General features: G+C 37.9%; 1 protein-coding gene across 2 annotated transcripts; it reads left to right on the top strand.

Annotated features, from left to right (window-relative positions):
• Window positions 1-4,376: 4,376 nt before the first annotated feature.
• ATP6V1G3 (ATPase H+ transporting V1 subunit G3) lies at window positions 4,377-24,328 on the top strand. Of its 2 annotated transcripts, none has more exons than XM_055319415.1 (3): window positions 4,377-4,524; window positions 17,776-17,876; window positions 24,135-24,328. In XM_055319415.1, the coding sequence occupies exons 1-3, from the start codon at window positions 4,497-4,499 to the stop codon at window positions 24,306-24,308; spliced, it is 303 nt and encodes a 100-aa protein (XP_055175390.1). In that variant the 5' UTR covers window positions 4,377-4,496; the 3' UTR covers window positions 24,309-24,328. The 2 variants fall into 2 exon arrangements, with proteins under 2 accessions (XP_055175390.1, XP_055175389.1); XM_055319414.1 differs by having other exon boundaries at window positions 4,381-4,472.
• The last annotated feature ends 242 nt before the right edge of the window (window positions 24,329-24,570 follow it).

The raw sequence follows: 24,570 nt of genomic DNA, 5'->3' as shown, positions 1-24,570 counted from the left end.
TGACCTTGGGTCTCTCGCTCATATTTTCTGAGCCACAGTTTCTTGACCACTAGTCTTGCTTATTTGACAGAAACCCTGTCTCTTTACTGATAAAGTCAATGTGATATGTGATAACCATACCTATGTGCAGTGCTACCATGAGAATCGAATGAGTTAACGTATTGAAATATGAAGTATAAATTGTTTACAATCAGACCCAGTTTTGAAACATAGTTGGCATTTTACTAGTGAATAGAAAAATAATTGCTTGTCCATTAACACTTTAATACTAGAAAAAATTAAAAGCACAACTCAAAATCTAGGTTATCAGCAGATAAAGTTCTTCAAAATATGATTATCCTTAAAGTGTAAATTTTATAAATAAATAGTCACATCAGGCATTAGCCTGATAAAAGGAATAACTCAGTAATAGTAAGTTAAGATATAGGAATAATATACTAATAATATAATAAATAAATATGATAAAAATAATCCATTGCTTGTGTGATCAAGTCCAAATTCCACTGCCAGGCATCTGGCTCTATCTACCACCATATGGCCCACTTCTCCTTGACTTTCCCTTCTCGTTTGTTTTGCAATTTAGATCATAAGCTTCTGTTCAGCATAGTTTTATCTCTATGGAAGACCCTGTTAATATAATTTCAAACCAACACAAGTATATACTTATTTTCACTTTTTTTTTTTTCACCCATAGCCCCGACTAAGAAGAATACCTTCTTTGCTGTTTTTCTCTTCGGGGTGATTTTTCCATCCCTTCTTTTCACTGGGAGGGTAATCCTTTGTGGGTCAGGAGAAAACAGAATCCATTTCCCAATCAGTGATTTGAGAAAACTCAATTTATTAAGTTATGCCCAAGGTCTTTATCTCCTAAGTAGAGACTTCTTCCAATTTACATCTTTTTGTCAAGAAAAATTATGCAATGTCCTGTCTATATTTTTGTGCCAAGAGATCTTTCCATTAAATAAAAGAAAAAAAAAGGCTTCTGCCATAAAATTAAAAATTACATGTTGTGATCTTAAAGAAAATATTAGTAAGATTTTCTACCATTGATGTGTTCCCTGAATGTTACAGATATTTAGAAAGGGTCTAGCAACACATGAAAAAATGCTCCACATCACTCGGCATCAGGGAAAACAAATCAAAAGCACAATGAGACACCACCTCACACCAGTTAGAATGGCTAAAATAAACAAGTCATGAAATGACAGATATTGGCGAGGATGTAGAGAAAGGGGAACCCTCTCACACTGGTGGTGGGAATGCAGGCTGGTGCAGCCACTCTAGAAAATATGGAGGTTCCTCAAAAAGTTAAAAATAGAGCTACCTTATGATCCAGCAATTGCACTACTAGGGATTTACCCAAAGGATACAAACATAGTGATCTGAAGGGGCACCTGCACCCCAATGTTTATAGCAGCAATGACCACAATAGCAAAACTACGGAAAGAGCCCGGATGTTCCTTGACACATGAATGGATAAAGATGTGGAATAGTACTCAGCCATCAAAATAAATGAAATCTTATCATTTGAAACCACATGGATGGAACTAGAGGGTATTATACTAAACGAATAAGTCAATCAGAGTAAGACAATTATCATACCATCTCACTCATATATGGAATTTAAGAAACAAAACAGAAGATCATAGGGGAAGGGAGGGAAAATAAAATAAGATGAAATCAGAGAGGGAGACAAACCATAAGAGACTCTTAATTAGAGGAAACAAACTGAGGGTTGCTGGAGGGGTGGGGGGTTAGGGGGTGGGGTAATTGGGTGAGGGACATTAAGGAAGGAATTTGATGTAATGAGCACAGGGTTTTATATGTAACTGATGAGTCACTGAACTCTACCTCTGAAACTAGTAATATACTATATGTTAATTAATTGAACTTAAATACAACTAAATAAATAAAGGGTCTAACAATATGATTGTATCAGCAGCAACTAACAATGGGTAATTCGTTAGTTTCATTGAACATCTAGGTTATTGAGAAGCTGTCATGACTACTACCCAACGTTACGTAAAGAATTCTGATAGGAGTAGGAGAACATTGTCAGACTAAACTTTAACCAAGGCATTGCTGAGTTCCAAGTGTTTGAATTTGCTAACAGTACAGTTGGCCCCAGTGTGAATCATCAATATACATTACCCGGTGGTAGTGGCAGGAAGTGATGTCAAGCATTTTACGCATTTCACATAATATATATTTTCTGTTCTAAACAGACGTCTGAAAGTATTACGTCCTCTAAAATGACTTGAGTTACATGCAGATTCATGTTATACTATTTCTGTAAACCGGTTTTAATGAAAAAAAATAATAAAGCATACAGGAGAGGATGAGAATTAGGCCACAAAGGTGTTCCTTGTGGACTAGAGCAGCCTTTGCTGGTAAGTGATTAAGTACCTTGTTCAAATTATGACAAAATCATATCTGTCTCTTCAAGCTTTTAGGAGACATTGAATTTTCCTATTATCAGTGTGAAGGATTATCTTTCTCACAAAGTCCTTCCTATTTAAGTCCACTCCAGCAATCTCATTCTACCTGAATTATCCTTTCTTGATAATTCAAGATTGGCCCTCATTCAGGGAAATGCATGCAGGAGATAGTCGATAAATACTGTTGGTACAAAATTAAAGCAAGTTTCTTCTCATAATCGTTAACTTAACCATTCAGAGAAATCATTGATGGTCTCCATCCCTCTGTGACTATAAAAATACTAACTGATGCCTAAAACAAGCTCATCCTGATGCTAATGAACTAATCTCCAGTTTGCCTTCACTTCTCTTCCTATGGGTTGAAATATCTGTTTACCAGAGCCATATCTGTTCACATATCTGTTTATTCCAACTACACTAATTATTGTAATTATGCAATAAAAATTCAATTTTATAAACTGATTAAATATGAATGCAAAAAGAAAGAAAGGTATTCCTGTGAAAAAGAGCTGTTCCTTTGAAAAATATTTACTAAAGACAATGTACACATAATGCTGTGCCACAGGCATGGGTGATGGGATAACTCTAAACTATTAGGGGAAAGTTATTAAAATCTTAAAGAGGAGCACCCGGGTGCCTCGGTCAATTAAGCATCTGACTTCAGCTCAGGTCATGATGCCAATGTCCTGGGATGGAGCCCAACTTCGGGTTCCTCTCTCAGCAGAGTCTTCTTCTCCCTCTGCACCGCCCCCCACCCTCCCCTTGTGCTCCTCCTCTCATTCGGCATGCTCTCCCTCTCTCTCTCAAATAAATAAATAGAATCTTTAAAAAAAAAAAAAGCTTTAAAAGATTTAGCTCTCAGATTATTTTATTATTTTAATAAAAATAATTATTTTAATTATTTTTATTATCTTGAAATCCAGACACCTATAGAAATTCAACCCGGTGTTTATAGCTAAGGCAATTAAAGTGTAGTGAATGGAAGCAATAATGCGGTCCTAAATCCCAATTTGCAGACCATTTTAGGAAAAAAAAAAAAACCAAACATCGATGATAAGTCAAAAGATTAACCTTTCATTGCACATAACAATTTTAGGTACATATAAATGATATTTTACGATTCTCGACTGTGATCAACATTCTCCTTTGTCCCAATCACTATTGGATTGAATCCAATCAAGTGAGATGGACTTCACTGTACTATCTTAGGACAACACCCAGTATAAGCAGTGAGTAATATAAAATGCATGCTTAGATTATTTTAATTTAACCTCAAAACCTACAGTTATAATTTCCCTTCATGTTGATTTTGTCACTGTACTAAGATCTCCCCGGAACTCCAGCATCCAGTGTTACTAAAAAAGCAAAACAATGCCCTGAAGAAATCTTTTCATTCCTATCACCTGAGGCCTACAGAAAGAAAAAAATAGATTCCTAGCCTACCTTCTGTGTACAAAGCCAGAAAATCTCCTTCCTAGCAAAAGGTTAATAAAATTTGCCCTCAGCAGATAAATGAATCTCTAGAAACAAATAAAGAAAAAACACTAAAATCGGAACTGCACGGACAAGGAACAGAGAAATGTCTTGCAACTTGAAAGAAAAATTTGGTAAACAGGTCAATATTTGCTGGAAGAAGAAGGAACCTAATTTTCCAGAAGGTATCTTACTCATTTTTTATTTATCTCTCTTATTTCATAGCAAAGACTGAAATTGGCTGAAAGGACAAGTTTGTAGCTTCCTCATTTTGACTTAACTTGTTTTTCTGGATTCCGCCCTTGGGCTCTCCTTGGGGCCCAGCTCTCCGGCCCAGTCAGGCCATTTTGAAACAAACACCCATGTTTAGAACTCACCGTTGACACAACAACTGGAGTTATGTGGTGATTTCTAAAAGGATAAATAGTTCCACCACTTTCCAGATTTCACAGAAGCCACCTAACTCGAAGCAAGCTGCCATGACCAGCCAGTCCCAGGGGATCCACCAGCTTCTTCAGGCAGAAAAAAGGGCCAAGGACAAGCTAGAGGAAGCCAAGAAGAGTAAGTCTCCATGCTGTCTGACCCATGAGGGATTTGTCACAAAAGGGATCAGGTGGGTGCTGTGAAATGAGCATGGACCTTCGAGGCAGGCCGACTCTGGTTCAAACCCTGGCATTTCCACACTCCCTCAGAAACTTTGGCAATTCATTGAAACTATGCAGTTGGGACTCCTGGCGGGGCTCGGTGGTTGAGCCTCTGCCTTCGGCTCAGGTCATGATCTCAGGGTCCTGGGATCGAGTCCCACATTGGGCTCCCCATGGGCAGCCTGCTTCTCCCTCTGCCTGTGTCTCTGACACTCTCTGTGTCTCTCATGAGTAAATAAATAAAATCTTTAAAAAAGAAAGAAAGAAAGAAGCTATGCAGTCATATGTCCCTACGGCCAGAGTAGGCACAAAATTCTCTAACTCGGAGCATTTGGCGAGGTCATGAGCTAAATGAAATCATAATGGAGATTGAAGTTATAGGGAGATATGACCTTAAGCCTTGTCTCTGCAACTTCCTTAATGTTGCCACGCCTCAGTTTCTCAATATTGTGAAATGGTTAAGAGATAGACATCTTTCAGACTGACTCTACTTACTAGTGAGAGAACTTGAGTGTTTCTTACCCTCTGTAAACTTCAGTTTCTGTTTCTGTAAAATTGTGATAATTAACAGTTATCAGGCTCATTCCCATCCCTCTCTTCATGGCTTTTAATATCCAATATTTTAATAATGTTTCCACGTTATTCTCATTTTCTAACTTTCTTTGTATTTATTCATGTATCTATATATTAGTACAGAATGTTCTCAATAAATGTCAACCCCTTTCCTACTCCCTTTGATATTCACCACAACCATATGAATGAGATGTTACTATTATTTCCATTTTATGTATGCAGAAACTGAAGTTCATTATTTGTCAAAGGTCATATTTAAAAATAGAAAACACCATGCAGGCACCACATTTAATGCTTATCTTATTTATTCCTCATACCAATTCTTTCCGCAGAGATGAAAAGTGTTGCTTAGATAAATTATGCAATTTGCCCAAGGTCACCCAGAGAGTAAGTGGTATAGACAAGATTTGGACAGAGTCTGACCCTCAAGCAGAGATCTTAACTGTACTGTACAAAATTTACATAATTTTTATTATGAATAAACTAACATGTTGTAGATCAAATGACTCAAATTCAAGTTCCCTGGGACAAGACCTATGTTTTTTACACTCTCTCATATCACATCATAACTTAATCTATAATAACTTGTGCCATTTATCTTCCTCCTAATTGTATGTCTTGCATCTGCAATTTATTTATTTTTATTTTTTTAATAATAAGTTTATTTTTTATTGGTGTTCAATTTGCCAACATACAGAATAACACCCAGTGCTCATCCCGTCAAGTGCCCCCCTCAGTGCCCGCCACCCAGTCACCCCCACCCCCCACCCTCCTCCCCTTCCACCACCCCTAGTTCGTTTCCCAGAGTTAGGAGTCTTCCATGTTCTGTCTCCCTTTATGATATTTCCTACCCATTTCTTCTCCCTTCACCTCTATTCCCTTTCACTATTATTTATATTCCCCAAATGAATGAGAACATATCTGCAATTTAATTCAAAGTTCAGCAAGATAGCGGCCATGTCTTAAAAACATCGTTTATGTGACTCTTTGGGTGCATATAGTGACAGGAATAGAGTAGGTGGGGACAAAAGCTTGTTCAAATGGATCGGATGAGGTGTGGGAACAGTACATCAGAATGCACCAGAAGAAGCCAGGAGTGAGGCAGTGCTCAGTCCATGGGGGTTTTTTGACCAGGAGTAAAATCATTTTTCTTTCTTAAGTTGATTTCCCAAGTGGTCAGCAATGTAGGCACCAACAGCAAAAGCAAAAGACAGCAAAAGACTCCATGTAGAAGGTGCTAGAAGAGAAAAAGGAAGGAGAAAAAAGTTAAGCCAAACTTTACCTACTTCTCCATTTCTTTTTCTATAACAAACCATGCAAATGACTGAAACGGTATGAATGCAGAGTAATTTTATAGAAAAGAAAGCAGTCCGGGACCTGCTGGTTGAAGTAGTGTAGAAAACTTCCTTATCTTTTATTCAAATTTCTTTAACCACATTTAAACCTTCCAGAACAGAAGAGCAACTTATTTGAAGGTGCTTTAATCATATTACCTCCGCTTCCTTGTTATGGAAGAAACACAATGACAATATCGGGCACATTGATCAATACTGTCCTATGATCCATGTAATGTTGACCAACTGTGGGTCTTTTCTCAAAGCCACTGGAGAAGAGAGGCTCTGTGGATCATGCAAGTTGTTTGGAGGAGAAGACCACTCAAAACCATCTAGACACAGATTTCACAGTAAAGAGAAAAGCCAAACTTGTTTTCCTTCTCACAAGCGAATACACCATCCTTGGACAACCTCTCCTCAGAAGTCAGTATTGGAAAATTTGTATTGTCTTATTTTTATACAAAGTGTTCATATTATTGGCCAATGACTTAAAGTCATTGTGGACTTTTCCCCTGGTCTTCAGTCATAAATAATCAAGCAAACATTCAATCTGCAAGCGTAAATACTTAGGCCTTAAAAACATTCCAGAAAATATTTTTCCAAACGTTATTCCCACAACCAACCTCTACTCTCAGTGTTACAGAGCACGTCAGTCTACCTTCTTGGCCTCCCGCAGCACGGGCTTTGAGGACAGGTTTCACCAGATAGAAGCTGTTTTCTTACATAACTATCAGCAGGTAGCAGTTTGGGGTTACAACTTCAACTATTGCACCAATCATACTTACTTCTTAAGCATTCTATAGCGAAACAAAATGCTACCTTTGTGCCTGGTATTTTGTGACTTCTTTCATTTCGCTAGTTTTGTCCTTTATTAATTTATTTAATTTAGTAAGTATTTATTGAGTGCCTGCTTTTTCCAAGCCACCTCGGTATAGACACCAAAGAGTAGACCTAGACTCTTCCTTAAACAATCTCAGTGCGAGAAATACATAAAGGAGCAGAAAGGGGAGAACGGAATCATGATGTGAGAGGTACATATAGCCATCATTTTTATAGACCCATATATTTCACCTTTTTTTTTTCACTAGGTGATTCATTTGAAACTCTGACATACGAAGGCAGAATAATTTCAGATGAGAGCCAATAAATCACAGTACTGAACACCATCGTGGGAAGTCTGTGTTCACTTTCTCTTTCTTAGATCCATTTACTTGAAAGCACATCAGAAATCTGCACATAAGGGTCCCTGCTAGAGAGGTCTCCTGAATATATATCTAAAAGAAAGGAAGAAAGAGGGAGACGGAGAGAAGGAATGACACGGGGTGGGGTGGAGGACAGCAATTCACATGGTAATCATTTTAGAAAAATGCAAAATTCATAAGGTGGCATATTTATATATTATGCTGCAAAAATATTAATATATTCCATTAAAGAAGACGGCCTCAGATCTCAGCCAGGTTGTTACATAATACAATATAGGGTATAAATGCTTTGCCTTAAGGGATACAGATAAGGGTTTATAGACCCGACGTATCAGGAATTCTCCTGAAGGCTGCTACGTCTGCAGAAAAGAATCATACAAGTCCCTACCCTCACGACACTCAGTCACTCACCTGCTACGAGGGAACATTGTGGCCGGGGTGGGGCGTGGGGAGGTTGTGAACAGACTCAAAAAGTTGGGATGTGAGGCAACAGATTGGCAGAGCATTGGCTTTTTCTTCTGTTTCTGTGTGTAAGTCATTTAGCTTCTCTGAGTTTCATACTCTCTTTTTTAAATAAAAATGTAAGATATATATGATATACATAAATATCAGATATATATATGACCATGATGTTTTAAAGATCAAAAAACTATACCTAAGATAGAATGCAATCAAAATAATAATAAATATTATTATTTAAAAATTGTATTTATACATGAGAGACACAGAGAGAGAGAGACAGAGACAGAGAGAGACAGAGACACAGGCAGAGGGAGAAGCAGGCTCCTTGCAGGGAGCCCAATGTGGGACTCGATCCCAGGACTTCAGGATCAGGCCCTGGGCTGAAGGCGACGCTAAACCACTGAGCCACCTGGGCTGCCCTATTTTTATTTTAAAGATTATTTATTTGTTTATTCATGATAGACACAGAGAGAGAGGCAGAGACACAGGCAGAGGGAGAAGCAGGCTCCCTGCAGAGAGCCGGATGCGGGACTCGATCCCAGGACCTGGGATCACGCCTTGAGCTAAAGGCAGATGCTCAACCACTGAGCCACCCAGGCATCCCAAAATAATTATTTTTATTTTTAACTCCTTAATATGTATACTTCTATATTACTATAAGCAATACAAATAAAGGAATGGAATAAAAGAACAAGACAAACAAGTTTCATTTCTTTTTAAAACAGACTCAAGTTCTGGGTCAGCTTTTCCTGCAAGGAGGAAGACGTGGGCTTCTTCTAGTAGACACCTAGAAAAGCTGGGGTGTCTGCCTCTGTTCACAGATTACAGATTAAATTATGTTTATTAATTAAGGCAAAAATATTTTATGGGCAAAATAGCCTTACTCTCTGGTTAGATTTAGGTGGAATCACAGCAGCTTGACCCTATTTTAAATTATTTTAGTTGAAGTTAACACTTTTTGCCTTAAAAATTGTTCATTATTCAAAACATAAAAGTGAGTGTGTTGGTCCAAGACAAGTCACATTTTTACCGCAAATCATCAGAGCTGCCCTGGAGCTCCAGGTGTGGGGAACTAAACAACTCCCGTCCGAATTAGAATAGAAATTCAAGATACCATCCTCAAGAGGAGGAACGGAGACTTGTGTTTCTCTCAAATATATGGTATTTTTACTTGTAGTCATGACCTTTTACGAGATCAGTATTTATTCCACTTGACCCATTGCAAACTTGGAACACTCAACAGTTCTTTCGAATCAGGGCTCAAATGCGCCTGACTCCACAACACATGAAGAACCCATTTCTCCAGCTATTTGCAAAGGTGAACCTTAGCCTTTCCCATAAACAGACGCTCCATCCGTCTCCTTTGGCAGCTGCCGAAAATAGTGTTTGTGTTTAACTCAAAATTACAACTTGCATTACAGGATATAGATCAAATGATGGAGTAAACAGTGTAAACGTTCAAATCCGAAAATGAGAAAAACTGAACAAGCTGGGATATTTAAATTTTTCTAAAAACAACAATCTTCATAAAAGTGAAGAACACACCCAGAATTTCCTGCTGAGCTAGAAAATGGTCAGTGCTATCTTCCTGGAGCTGCTACGCGCGGTCGCGAATCCAGCTTTTGCCTCCTACGTGGTGGGTGAATTGGCCAGATTACCTTCCAACCTCACTGTGACTCAGTTTCCTCAGCCTCAAAATGGAGATAATAGTATCTGCCCGAAGGAGTTGTCATGATTCCTTGAGTTAAGACCTCTAAAGGACTTAAAACGCCACTTGGCACATAGCAGGTGCTCGATACATGTGAGCTATGAATACTCTTCCATTACTTACTAAAAAGAATTCTGTTGAAAAGTACAGCAAAATAAGAGTCCCACTGATCTCTTAAGCACAGCCTTCTAGGACCTCATTGAATTATACACAAATGCAAAATAAATGCTTAAGACGCTATTTCGACCACTTCGATAGTAGGTCAGCTAATACAGTGGGGCAGATTCGTTTGTGTGGGTCTATAAGATGCCAGCCACCAATATTTTTTAAATCAGCGAGTTGCCTATTTGTTTCCAAATATGCAGATATTCCAAATTGCTTAAACAAGCACCTTGATTTGATTTAATAAATTCTTCTCTATGCAAGGGAATGCTTTGGTTCATGAAGACATGACTTTTAATAAACTAATAAAATAAAAGTTGCCGTATTAGAATTTCATGGCCCTGTCTTATGTGTTTTGTAGGCTTGTAAATTTTTTCTCTTTCTTTGCAGTCCGCAGACTAATGGGGTATTTGTAAGTATACTGGACTTTCAATTCTTCAAGTGGGTCGTATTAAAATAATAGCCACAGAACATTTTCATCTCATAATAGCATTTGATTATATCCAATCCAGGACCTACACAAAACCACCTATGATTTTTTTTTTGAAAAGGAAAATACAAATACAAAGAATAGCACAGGAAACACCTAGAGAGCAAAGATAGGAAACGAGAGATTAGGGTCAGCAGAGAAGCTCTGTAACAATCACCAAAAGAGAGGTCGCCTTTCTGGTGACATTACTTTTTCCAAGGTTTGTAGTGGAACAAATCAATCATTGAACCACATTGGTTTTATCATAATATTAACAGTTCCCCAAAGCCAAGAAATCTATTGTTACTCTTCTGCGTGGTATAACAGAACAAAAATGAGGGTTAGTCCCAAATAGAAATCTCCAGACACTCCCACAAACTCTTTTTTTTTTCCCCCCACAAAGTCTTTTCTTTGTTTTCAAAACCAAGTCAAGGTCTCTTCTGTCCTGGTTATGCCTATTTTTGTCAGGTGGCTCCTTCACTTGGGTCCCCACTCTGCCTCGCACCCTCGGGTATCTGGCTTTGCTTCCAGTGCTCAGGTGACACTGTTGTCGGCCTCACTCAGCCTCCGTATTAGGTTCAGAGGGCTTCTGTGACAATTATCACAGACAAGATGGCTTAAAACAATGGAAGGGTATTATCTCACAGTTGTGGAGGCCCGAAGTCCCAGCCAAGGGGCCTACAGGATTGGTCCCTGGCTGGAGGCACTCAGGGGGAACCCGTCTCATGCCCCTCTCCTGGCTTCCCATGATGGCCAGCAAGCCTTGGCATTCCTTGGTTTGCAGCTGCATCATTGGGATCTTTGTCTCTGTCACTACAGACCTTCTTCCTTACGTGTCTTCTCTATGCCTCTATGTCTCTATGTCCAAATCTCCCTCTCGATAAGGACACGAGGCAGCAGATGTAGGCCCCACCTTAATTCAGGGTGACCTCCTCTTAACTGGATTACTCCTCCAAACACCTGGTTTCCAAGTAAGGCCACATTCACAGGGACCAGGGGTCAGGACTTAAACAGATCCTTTTGAAGGACGCAGTTCGACTCACAACATTTTCTAATCGTCAGATCCACGTCACAGTCTCGAAGCTTTACCTTCTCTGTCCCCCTGTGTAAGTGAAAACTTCTCACCGAAGTTGCCTGTACTCCCTGTGTTTATGTTTTTTTTATTCCATTTTTCATTGAATTTCTTTTATTTGAGTGTCATTACCACCCAATGTTACATTAGTTTCAGGTGAGAATATAGTGATTCAACTTCTCTATACGTTATGCTGTGCTCACACGTAGAGTTACCGTCTGTCCCCGCACAGTGCTATCACAGTATTATTGACTAGATTCTTTACACTGTGCCTTTATTCTCGGGACATATTCAGTCTGTAACTGGGACCCTGTATGTCTCCTTCCCCTTCACCCATTTTGTCCATCCACCTACCCCCCCACCCCTCTGGCCACCACCATTTTGTTCCTTGTAGGTCTAATTCTGCTTTTTGTTTATCTATTCATTTATGTGTTTTTTTTTAGATTCCATATCTGAGTGAAATCATATGGTTTTTGTCTTTCTCTGTTCGACTGATTTCACTTAGCGTAATACCCTCTTTAATCAGACTTTTGCCCCTATGACTCCACCGAAGCTGCCTTTGCCGAGACCACAAACATTGCTAGTGTTTTTATTGATTGAATATCTCAGTCACAACCGGACTCCTCTTTTATCTTTGAAACTCTTCCTTCATTTGACTTTGGGACACCACTTTCATGGTCGGCTTCCTGTCATCTTTCCAATCTCTACAGTTGAGATCCCAACTCGGACCTGTTTTCTTCTATATCTGGAGATATCTGTGATCACATCTCATCCCACGGCTCAAAACACCAGCTGCATGAATGATGATTCCTAAACGTGCTATTTCCAGCCCTCATTGCTTCCTTAATCTCCAGATTCGTGTAAACCTCAGCCCCCTCACCGTTGCCACAAGAAGTTCAATAGGCATCTCAGTTAAACTGCATTCTTGACTCTACTCCCCAAAATAAAATGTTGGAGTCACCATTATCTCTGCCTCTCATGTTTATCCATTGATTCTGCCTTCGAAATATATATAAGTTCTCACAAATTCCTCCGCTATTTACTATTTCCAGCAATCATTAACATTTATCTGAACTATTGCAATGGATTTCTAACTGGTGTTCCCTCTCTTTCTCCTTTGCCCTTAACAATCTACTCTCACCATGCCGGTCAAAGAATTCCTTTTCAATCACATAAAGTATCATGCCACAGCTTTGCTAAGACCCTTTCATGAATTTAGCATTTCAAGCAACAAAAGCTTTATCGTGCCCCCGTGAGCTCTGTTGACCTTGTCCCACTGCTACCCCTCTGATATCATCTCCTAACATTCAATCATCTTGTTCGCTTTGTTCCAGCCACTATAGAGTGTTTCCTGTTTCTTGAGCGTGTCAAAGGTTTTTGCATCTGCTGTTGGCCCTGCTTGGAATGTTCTTCCCCTTTAGATACTCACATGGTTAATTGTCTTATTCCTTCAGGTCTCTGCTCCTATATCATTTCATCCAAAAGACATGACTTACCTAGATTAGCACCCACGGTCTATCTCTCATACTCCTTCTTTCTTCTTAGTACTTGTTATCTATATCATATCATCTACTGCTTGTTTCTTATCTCCCTTTAATATGTTCAGAATACAAGCTCCATGAGAAAAGAAAGTTTGCCTGTTTATGGTTTTCACTGATGTATTTATAGATCTAGAAACAGTGTGTGGCACATAGAGGATATTCATAATATTGGTTGTTTAAATGTCTCTTTTTTCCATTCTCTGTAGCATTTGACACTGTTGGCCACATCCTTCTTGAATGTTCTTTTGGTTTCCCCTACTTCTCTGACCACTAACTCTCAGGCTCTTCCTGAGGGTCCTCCTCCTTTTTTTCATCTCTCAAATGTTGGCATCTCCCCAGATTGAGACCCTAGCTCTTTTTTCCTCTTCCTTCGGTACACTCTCTTTTGGTTTCAGGTCAAATCCCACTGATATGACGAGCACATTCACAAACCCAGAGGACTGACATGCAGATCTTTGTCTTGATTTCAGAACTTGCTTCTGGACCCAAACTTGTCTGTCCAGATGCTCTCAATACCTCTATTTAGACACCCTCAGGGAAGCCTAAAGAGGCTTTTCTAGTGACAGTCTGAGTTCCGTTCCTCCAACTCACGGTGTATTCATTGTCTTTGTCCCTAACAAAGGTCCCTGGAAACTGGGCTTATTTTCCTAATAATGATTAAAAATAATCAAATAGATGTTCCTTGTCAAGCGTTTTATTTACATTTTTTTCCTAATATGTGTAATGATTCATTGCAACAGATTATTAAATCTGTTTTATAAACGAGAAAACTCAGGCTCAGAGTTATAAGGCTTCTAATGTCTCACTGCAGTTGTGCCTCGTGTATAATTTTGATTCTCTTTTAAAATGAGAGATGAGGGATCCCTGGGTGGCGCAGCGGTTTGGCGCCTGCCTTTGGCCCAGGGCGCGATCCTGGAGACCCGGGATTGAATCCCACATCAGGCTCCCGGTGCATGGAGCCTGCTTCTCCCTCTGCCTGTGTCTCTGCCTCTCTCTCTCTCTCTCTCTCTCTATCATAAATAAATTAAAAAAAATTAAAAAAATAAATAAAATGAGAGATGAAACTCATCTTTCTCGTCACAAAAAGATTCCAGAACCAACTGAATAATCCAGTCAACAGAAAAGGGTTCTCTGTGTCTCCAGGGCTCTTTTGCATCTGGGACATTCAATTCACTTGGCCTCTCCTAACCAAAAAGCCAAGAAGAGTCCATACTTGAGCATCAACACCTTCTTCCTATTTTCACAGAAAGTTTGGTTTTAACCCAAAATTTTTTCATTTTTTCCCACAAATCACCTGGAAATCAAACAACTTTCCTTCTCTTTCCTTCCCACAAAGTTTCCTGTAAAATATCTCAATAAGGGCATGTTGAGCATAAGACATACTTGTATGACAAGACACATGTGTAAAAATGAATGGTGTTATTAAGGTGCAGGTGTTTGCAAAGAGTGTCCAAAATTGTCTTAGAAAGGGTCTCCCTTCCTTGCTTTAATCTCCAAAGTGGACTATTTGTCCTCATTGCTGTCCTGCCTATAAAGTCCATTCATCTCTATCCTTCCTTCCTTCTTGAGAAGTCTTCCCTGACCTCCCTTGACAGCCTCTTCTAACCCTCACTCTACATATCTGGTTCCAGTTTATATTTTTGATTTACCATAAAAACATAAGCCATAACATGACTATTGAGATGAACGGCAAGCACAGGTTGTCTAGAATTTAGGTAATGCAAATTTCCATAAATTTGTGATTTTTAACTGCCATGGAAAAAGTAGAACCAAAATATGTGTTCCATTGTTTTCATACTTGATTAAATCTATTCTTCACAATTTTATGTATTTTATATTTTCCTTTTGGAAAGCCAGAGTATCTTGTACACATTTCCAAGTTACACTGTATTTATGCCAACTGGAGGAAAGGACCATATCATATGCATTTCTCTATCCTCTGTTGGTAACCCCATGCTGAATACAGTAGATGTTCAATAAACATTGAATGAATGATGGATGGACAAATCAAAACCGTCCTTTCCTGCACTGCTCTGGAGCACCTGCTTTAGTAGTATTTAAAATCACTATGCATAAGATAACCGCATTTTCTAAACCAAGCATTAGAACATTTGGTCTGGGGATCCCTGGGTGGCGCAGCGATTTGGTGCCTGCCTTTGGCCCAGGGCGCGATCCTGGGGACCCGGGATCGAATCCCATGTCGGGCTCCCAGTGCATGGAGCCTGCTTCTCCCTCTGCCTATGTCTCTGCCTCTCTCTCTCACTGTGTGCCTATCAAAAATAAAAAAAATTAAAATTAGAAAAAAAAGAACATTTGGTCTGGTGAGCATCTAGGACCTTGTAGGAACTTTGGGACCAAATATTTGATTGTCATATTTAATATCTGGACTGTTCCATATGGTCCCCCCATGTTTGATACAGAAAGCATTGAGAAATAAGAATATAAGCCTAAATGCTTTTTGGGTCACAGCAGCCATATTTTTAATGCTTAAGAGGAAAGAGGTATAATATTAAAATTTAGAAATCTTCATACAGAGACAGCGAAGCAAGCTAGAGGTTAATATGAGCTGATTTGATGCATGCATTTTGCTTCACCTCCAGTGAAACAGCAGGCTTTAGGCTCCAGTTTCTTCCACTGGATTAAATCAGGTGTAGCATATGCAGGCTCTCACACAGTGGCAGCTGCTGAGTCTGTCCAGAAAATGGCTGTGCCAGCAGCGATTTCCCTGTGGCTCTCCTATTTAATTGAATGAGAACCAGCAGGTGACTGGTGCCATGACGGGGGAATCACAGACATACTCTGAGCCTGTCACTGTGGGATGGAGCTGATATACAGCCTTTTGAGTGGAGCATGGATTGTGCTCAGGGATGGGGCACACAGAGGTTTTCCTGTTCTTATTGTTATTATTTTTAACGTAGTAGAGTTGTGATTTTGAAACCATTATTTTTACATATTATGTAATTAACATGGAGAGTTTTTAAACTAAACTAATTTATAAAGTGATTATGTATCTTACAACCCATTATTACTAGGAAAATGTCAATACATCTTAAGTATATTTTTGTCCGAATGTTAATGACAAGCAGTGGTAAGAGAGCGAGCTGGGGATCAAGGAATAGTTTCCCCTCCTATCATATGATGTATTTGTGTGAATAGAATGTGTTTGGTTGACACAAAATAGAAATGTAGAGCATGAAGGAATCTGTATATATAAAATGCTAATGAGCATTAATTAAGTAGGAAAAAAGTAAGCATTGCTGTTAATGTTCCATTAAGCCTCAAGCACCACAAGAGCACTAATTTCCAGCAGATCTTGGATTTTATGGGGAGTAAATACAAAGCTAAATATCTGTTCTGAATGAGATTTTCTCAGTTCTGTTCAAGGGCAATAGGTATTAAAAAAGACACATGCCAATTTATAACTCAGTGAATCTATCTTTACTAGATGATGGATGATAGATAGATGATAGATAGATAGATGATAGATACAGCGACTAGCAAAGCAACTCATGCCTAGCAGGAAAAGAAATTTAGAAACCATTTACATTCAAATACTACGAAGATCTATAAAAATAAAGGCATATTAAAACATGTATGTGGAGAACAGAAGTTTACGTTAAGGTTTCCTTTTATGCTACTCAATGAGAACACATTTATTTAGTTCAAAGTCTATGCAACATAACAGTTGACCAAAGTTATAAACAAAAGCTTGAGACATTATCAGAGAATGTTAAACAAGCAAAAGAATAAAAGCATTTAACTGAAACTGAAGGACAATAGATTCAGATAAATTTTTTTTAATACAGTTTAGAGTTTCTTTAAAGTTTTAATGATCACAAAGCATTAGTAGTACCTAACCCCCTGAAGGTGGTGGGTGGTGGGGGCATAGCAGCAATTAATATCAGTCTATAAGCCCCCAAATTTACTCTGGTTGTCAGAAAAAAACGTCATGTGCTTAGTTAATGATCCCCGCAGCATTGTATTTGTCTGAAACTTTCATCTGCATTGCTGTCTGCTGGCTTAAGGCTTACACCTTTGCTATTAATAAAAGAAAAGAGAGCTATTTAACTAAATCTCCCAACCATTAAAAACAATTGGTTTTACGGCCACTTTCAAGTCCCCCTCAGAGAAAGCTACTACAAAAAAAATGCCTACTTTGATGTGTTGTGGGGCTTAATCAGACATTCTAGAATCAACAAAATGCTAAGAAAAAAAATCCCAATAAAACGCTTTAAAAAACTGTAAGTCAGTTTGATAGAGTCTGACTTGCATGTTTGCAGTGCTTTTGGAGATCTGCCAGTGTTAAATAGGATCCAGTTGGTGTGGACTGAAGGATTCCTGGCAGCAAATCAGGACAGAAAATCTGACCAAATAATGTCTTTTCGAATAAGTGACAGCTAAAATCTGTTATCTGGCTGTGACTGCTGTGAGTAAATGGGCAGATATTTTACTTAAACATGCAAGCGCGAAAGAAAGTTGTCAGTTCCACGTTCTAGAAAACCCAATTGACAAACTAAGCTATTTTTCAATATTGTTTTTTAATGAAGTTGGCCATTTTAGAAAAATTTATCAATAATGTACCTCACCTTTTTTTTTTTTTTTTTTTTTTTTTTTTTTTTTTTTACAAATCAAGTTTGAAATTCGATGTCTATTTTTTTAAAAAAATACATTCCTTCTATGCCACTGTCAATGTTCAGGAAAAGAGAAGCGACTGAAGCAAGCTAAAGAAGAAGCCATGGCAGAAATCGACCAGTACAGAATGCAGAGAGATAAGGAGTTTAGACTGAAACAATCCAAGGTAAGTAAGAAAGTAAGCACAGCTTTTTTTATGCAGCATAGATTATAATATCAAGGGGGGGAAATATACTGGATTGAGCAGGTGCAATTCAACGAAGCCTCAACATCAAACTAAATCTAACACATTACAGAATTACTGATTTTACATTTCCATTTTCAAGGCCTTGGGATTTGCGTAGAAAGTGTCCATCAACAGTTAATATCTAATATACAACACACATTAAAAATCATATTTTCAAATATCCAAATGGAAGGGCCTACTTAAAGTATTATTCCCACCACAGATGATTGGCTAACACATTTTATTAAGGAAAACACTTCAGAAAACATTTTTGTTGTTGTTTATTAGTGTTTATACTACTACAATCAATAAAAAGTGCTGCGCACCGCTCTAGAATGAGTTTTTCAGGACAGATCTTCTCTGGTGAATTCAAGATTTACACATGACCAAAGTAGTACTGTTGCATAGTGCTGAAAAGTCTTCTGGTATTTTTTTTTTCTTTTCAATTGTCTGGCTTCTTTCAACAAATCATTCATGAAAATATTTTTAGGGACACCTAAATGGCTCAGTGGTTGAGTGTCTGCCTTCAGCTCAGGGCGTGATCCCGGGGTCCTGGGATGAAGTCCCACATGGGGCTCCCTGCATGGAGCCTGCTTCTCCCTCTGCCTGTGTCTCTGCCTCTCTCTGTGTGTCTCTCATGAATAAATACATAAAAATCTTTTTTATTAAAAAAAAGAACATATTTTAAAAGGATTTCCCCCCAGTAGCATTTTTAAAATATCTACAGTTTACAGTTAAAAATAATAATAAATGCATGAAATTTTCAGAACCAACATCCTCCCTTCTGTGTTGCAACATGGACTAAAAAAAATTATTAAATTCCATGTGTTACAAACTAAAGGTCATTTGATATGGTTTCTTTTTTCCTCTCAGTAGAAACATAAATAAAGCCTGACACTGTAAGGTGAACCACGAGCACTTTGGAAATCCCCTTATTTACAACTTTTATTTCAGTGGGAGTGGATCCAGGGCTGGTGGAGGTAAATTGAACCCCACAGCAGGAAAAACTTTTCCTGTGGGCTCTTTCTTAACATGAAAAGTCCTTCCTAGAACAAAGTGGACCACTCAGCTAAAATAAATTCTTCTTATCAGTGTTTTTACAAAGGAATCATAAACTCCTAAGTCTATACATGTGCATTCAGCCCTCCATGATCGGCCCTTGTCACTTCTGGAAATGTCATGCACTTACTTTTTACTATGAACCACAGATATTTTTTAAATGCTAATGTAGGGAAAAGGCATTTCTTTATATTCATATGAAAGATTTATTGAAAGAAGTCAGCCAAGTGAAAAGGAAATCATAAGGAAATACAAGAACACTTTTCAGCAATGTGCAACAAGATCTACTTTGGTCATTTGTAACATTTTCTATTACTTTTGTCTCTACTTGCTCTATTCCAGCCATCTCTATCTTCCTTCTTCCTCAAACAGACTGAGCACACCACTGCCAACTGCACCTTTGCACATGTTATATTTGCTCCCTGGAATCACCTTCTTTTAGACATAGGCATCTTTTCATCTCTGTTCCTTTGTTACCTCTCCTTTCTGAACACCTTACTTAAAGCTGTGTCTTTCATTAAGAAAGGAATTCCCCATTATAATCCTATCATGTATCACTACTAGATATACTATATATTTACATTTTTTACTTATTGCCTATCTTTCCTTCTGAACTATAAGCACCAAAATGGCGGGTTCTATGTTTTGTTCTGTTACTTTCCCCAGCTGTGTCTGCTCCATAGTAAGTACACAATAAATATTCATTGAGAGTATAGGGTAACTAACATTTCTTCTGTGCCTTTATCTTTCGTATTGAGTCCTGCCATGACCCATGACATATTGGGACCTGAGGAAACAGTCATCCTTAATACCAACCAGCATTTATTTTTCTATGCCGAATATTTCTGATGTACCCACTTCTATTTTTAAGTAATAACAAAACCGATCGTAATTTTAGAAAGTAGCTGGGTCAAATCTCTTGAAATACCATTTCTCCAGAAGGATCTCATAAGATGTAAATCTGGTTCAGGATATTTGTTCTCTGCTTTGGAAAATAATTAAAACTCTTCATTGCTCCCATAATTGGAGCTCTAAGCCAATTTTCCAGCTAGTTGATCAAAAGCTCACATAGAAAGGTCAACATGTTTAGGCCTCTGCTACTTCAAGCATATTGTAAAACCATTAGTACAAGATACTCTTTCCTTGGCATGACCTCCATATGTCAGACATATTGCCGTTCCTGTTAAATCCCATCATCATTAACCCAGGGCAAGTAGGAGGTCTGGGAGAAGACCCAAGAAGCCAGTTTTCTGCCTGCTGTGGGTGAGACACCTCGATGTTACTTTTTTTAGTTGTGTCTTAGCACTTGTTAATGTATGTGTTCTTTCAATTCCCCTGACATATCAACAGAAGCAGGTATCCCAAAGTGGGTTGTATAACAACAAATATTGTTTTAAGGATTTACTTATCACTTGCTTATCATTGTTACCACATACAATTTCTTCTACTAAAGAAGATATTACACTGCTACAAGGAAATCTGGACAACAGTGGAAACACAAAATCTATTGTTAATGTAAGTAGAAGTTAGATGGACCATGAGTCTAAATAGAAGACATGAAAATGGTTGCCTGGGACATACTGAAGAAGCAACCATAGACTGAGAATGCAAAACTGTGTTCTGCTTATGATAATTAGACCTGAACCCGAATCTCTGTTTTCTCTTTCTTTAAAAAAAGGGGGGGGGATATTTATTTTATTTTAGAGAGAGAAAGAGAGTGTATGAGAGGAGGGGAAGGGGCAGAGGGAGAGGATCTCTAACCAAACTCCCCACTGAGTGGGAAGCCCAATGTAGGACCCATGAGATCATGACCTGAGCCAAACCAAGGGTCAGAAGCTTAACCGATTGAGCCACCCAAGTGCCTCTCTCTGTTTTCTCTTGAACAGGAACATCTGAACAATTTGTAAAGTAACATATTGAATGTTGAAAGATTTTGCCAACCCCATAAGTCACTTAGCTTTAAATCTATATGCATCAATCTCAACATTGCAGTTTTGGCAATTAACAGGGAGAAGTCCTTAAAGGGTACCCTTTGACAAAATGTACCACCCCGTGTCACACAATTCTCAATTGCTAATTTATTTCATGTCCCAAACATTCAGATAGCAGGCTTCTGCCAACAAAAGCAACAGAACATAGGTAATAAGTTCTCTATGATGCCTAGAGTTTTGATCAGTCTATTCAGTTCAACAAACAAGCATTGAGCATCTATGATGCTTCAGGCAGCATTTGCAACACTTACAACAGTGGACAAGGCGATTGACCCTTTGTGCAGGTTATGTTCATTCCTTTACTTTCCTGTATGGCTTAAATCAACGCCATCTACATATATCAAGGTATGGAATTCTTCCTGAGGAACGCCATTTAAAATAGTATATGGAAAAAAAATAAAATAATAAAATAAAATAGTATACGGTACCAGAGGACGGGTGGGTGGATGGATGAGTGAAATAGTGAAGGATGTTAAGAGTACAATTATCTTAATGAGCACTGAGTAATATACAGAATTGGAGAATCACTGTAGAGTACACCTGAAATTAATATAACACTCTATGTGAACTATACTGGAGCTAAAATTTAAAAATAAAGTAAAAAAAAAAAAACCAGTATATGGTTGGTCCCTGGTATTGTAATGTTTAGGAAACACTGTAGAAAATCAAATTACTGTGCATCAAATGAACTCAAAAATAATATATTTAATCAGGATGAGACATGAACTTTGGGCTACTTTTTAAGGGTATTCCAGTATTTCTGAAAGTGTAAAATGGATTGAAAATTAAAAAGCAGAAGCAACACAAGCAGTGAAATCACTGACATTTAGTGATTAGTTGCTCAGTGCTAAGTTCCTCGAAATGTACCATCTTGACTATAATCCTTTCAGAAAATCATCATGTTTTCTCAGAAAAGTACATGAAGAATACCACTAATAGCAGTAGCTACCATCTTTGCATTAGAGCTACCCTGTCAAAAATGGTGGCCATTTCACATATCGCTGAAGAACTTTCAAAATGTAGCTAGTCCATGGGGGTGGGATGACTGGGTGATGGGCATCAAGGAGGGCACATGATGTGATGAGAACTGGGTGTCATATACAACTGCTGAATCACTGACCTCTACCCTCTGAAACTAATAATATATGTGAGTTAATTGAATTTAAATTAAGTTTAATTTAAAAAAAAAGAAATGTAGCTACTCCCCATGAAGATGTTCTGTAAGTGTAAAATCATACCAGATTACAAAAATTTGGAATGAAAAACAATAATGCAATAATTTTTGTTTATTGTACATCAAAATAATAATAGAATATATCAGGTTAAATAAAATATATTATTAAAGTTAATTTACCAACTTCCCTTTACCTTTCTAAAGTGGCCGTGTAAAAATTTAAAATTAGTTATATGACCTGTTGGGGCACCTGGGTGGCTCAGGTGACTGAGTCTTTGATTTCAACTCAGGTCATGTTCTCAGGATCATGAGGCAGGCTCCTCGATCAGTAGGGCATGCTCTCTTTCTCTCTCTCCCTCTCTCTCTCCCTCTCTTTCTCTCAAATAAATAAATAAAATCTTTTAAAAAATTACTTCTAGGGCTTGCTTTGTAGGTCATATCACATTTCTAGTGGACAATGCTGAGATAAAGAACCTAAGGTTGAAATGAACTTTTCCAAGGTCCTACAGGATAGTTGCAGCAATCTAGCCTAATAATGGCTATTTTTAACACTGCTATAATAACTTTATAATAGTTTGTCTTCTAAATTTTTCAACACTAAAGACATTGGGTTTAAGACTTCTTTTTTTTTTGAGTTTGGTAGAATCTCATTTAAGATAGTGAATTCAGAAGAAAAAAATAGATTTTGGTAAGATTATTTTGGTAGGTAGTTCTCTTCCATTTTTAAACTTCTTCCTAGCGAGGGAAATTCAGTCCATATGTCTCTGCTCCTTGTATTCTCACTTATCAAAATGTTATTTTATAAAAGCTATTTGATGTCTTAGAAGCTCTATTTCCTTAAGTGATTTTCTTTGAACTGGGAAGCCCTTATTGCATGGAGCATAAACAGAAGAGAACTTGAACCTGATGGCCTCAATCGCATTTGATTTCAAGTTTAGGACCCAGAAAGATAATGTGAATTCTAGAATTTAGAATAGTCTAACAACCCTGAAATAGAAGTCAATGTTAGTGGAGTCTCAGGGATTGAACTAAATGCATACCTTCCTTGTGTGTAAACACTCACAGAAGAGAAAAACAAACAAAAACCAGCTGTGTCGCCTTAACAATACCATGTTTAAGAAAGGCTGAGTTTTCAGAGGAGATAAATTAGGAGCTGATTATTTGCTTTAGCAAAGGATAGCTTTACAAAAGGCTTCACTGCAGAGTCCCTTTAAATTGGTAATTCCCTTTCGAAATTGTATTTTGGGCAAATCTCTTGGAGATAATGGGAAATACTGGGAATCCCTGCCGATGAAAGAGCAACCAGAAAGATATATTAAACTGCATCTAAAAATATAATGTCACCAAATGGACAAGTATATCTTAAGTTGAAAGAAAATCAACTTATATTAAAAATTTCTAAATTATACCTATTACCCCAAAAGAGATACCTATGCATGTCGAAGTGTCTTCCTGGACATGCGATGACTGTATTTTCCTGAAAGACAATACTCAGTTTAGATGATAGATTTTGAAAATTGGCAAACCAGTTATTTGCTCTTTAAAAACCAGCAAAATGGGTTTAATGGTGTCTTTCAACTTTATTTTCCACACTTTTAATTCAGAAAAATAAGCAATGGGGAACAAACAGGAACCAAATTGCAACTATTTCAAATAATGAAAAATCTAATACATGAAAACACTTCCAAGTAGGGTATAATGAATGTGAATGTGCCTTCCATTTGTACTGTGTGGAGACCAGCCTCAAAGCACAAGTAACTGACCATGGTCACCTTTCATTTTTGGGAACGTTTATCCATCCCACTTAGGATATTTGTCATTATATCCATTCTCTAAGAAAGTTCTGGAAAAATAATACACAGTGTGTACCCCAAAGAACAAGCATTAATAAATAAGCCGAAACAAGTTTAGTAAAGCAATTATACTTTAGTACGATGTGTAGTGTGGTGAATTCTGTGTGTTTTATTTTGTTAGATAATGGGCTCTCAAAGTAATGTCTCAGAAGAAATAGAAGAGCAAACACTAGGGAAGATAAAAGAACTGAATGGAAGCTACAACAAATACATGGAAAGTGTGTTGAAACAGCTTTTGAACATTGTTTGTGATGTGAACCCGGAGATCCATGTAAACTACAGAGCCACCAACTAAACATGCGCCCTACTCTTCAATAAAGGGTATATGCATGCCACCTGGTTGCTTGTGGTTCCATGTTTATATTAAGAAATTTGAAATGTAAATCTTAAATTTCCATTTACATCTACAGATTTCAGTGTGACATAATTCACACATGAGCACTGAATTTAAAAGCAAACAAACAAAAAGTTGTTATATCTTTCTTGGTAACAGGCATGACTTGTCATTTAACTTGGAGTAAATCAAGCATGCAGAGTAACATATTTTTCTGACACTT

The sequence above is a fragment of the Nyctereutes procyonoides genome, unplaced genomic scaffold (assembly GCF_905146905.1).
Source record: "Nyctereutes procyonoides isolate TBG_1078 unplaced genomic scaffold, NYPRO_anot_genome, whole genome shotgun sequence".
In the NCBI taxonomy this organism is placed as follows: Eukaryota; Metazoa; Chordata; class Mammalia; order Carnivora; family Canidae; genus Nyctereutes; species Nyctereutes procyonoides.
The sequence above is the reverse complement of the archived record's forward strand: the minus strand, read 5'-3'. Positions and strand labels throughout refer to the sequence as shown.

What these genes read in the sequence shown, in the direction of transcription:
- ATP6V1G3 (XM_055319414.1), top strand. Translation starts at nt 4,391, where the DNA reads ATGACCAGCCAGTCCCAGGGGATCCACCAGCTTCTTCAGGCAGAAAAA. An exon ending in GCTAGAGGAAGCCAAGAAGA is followed by an intron (nt 4,473 to 17,775) that starts GTAAGTCTCCAT and finishes GTCAATGTTCAG; the next exon opens with GAAAAGAGAAGCGACTGAAG. An exon ending in TTAGACTGAAACAATCCAAG is followed by an intron (nt 17,877 to 24,134) that starts GTAAGTAAGAAA and finishes TTATTTTGTTAG; the next exon opens with ATAATGGGCTCTCAAAGTAA.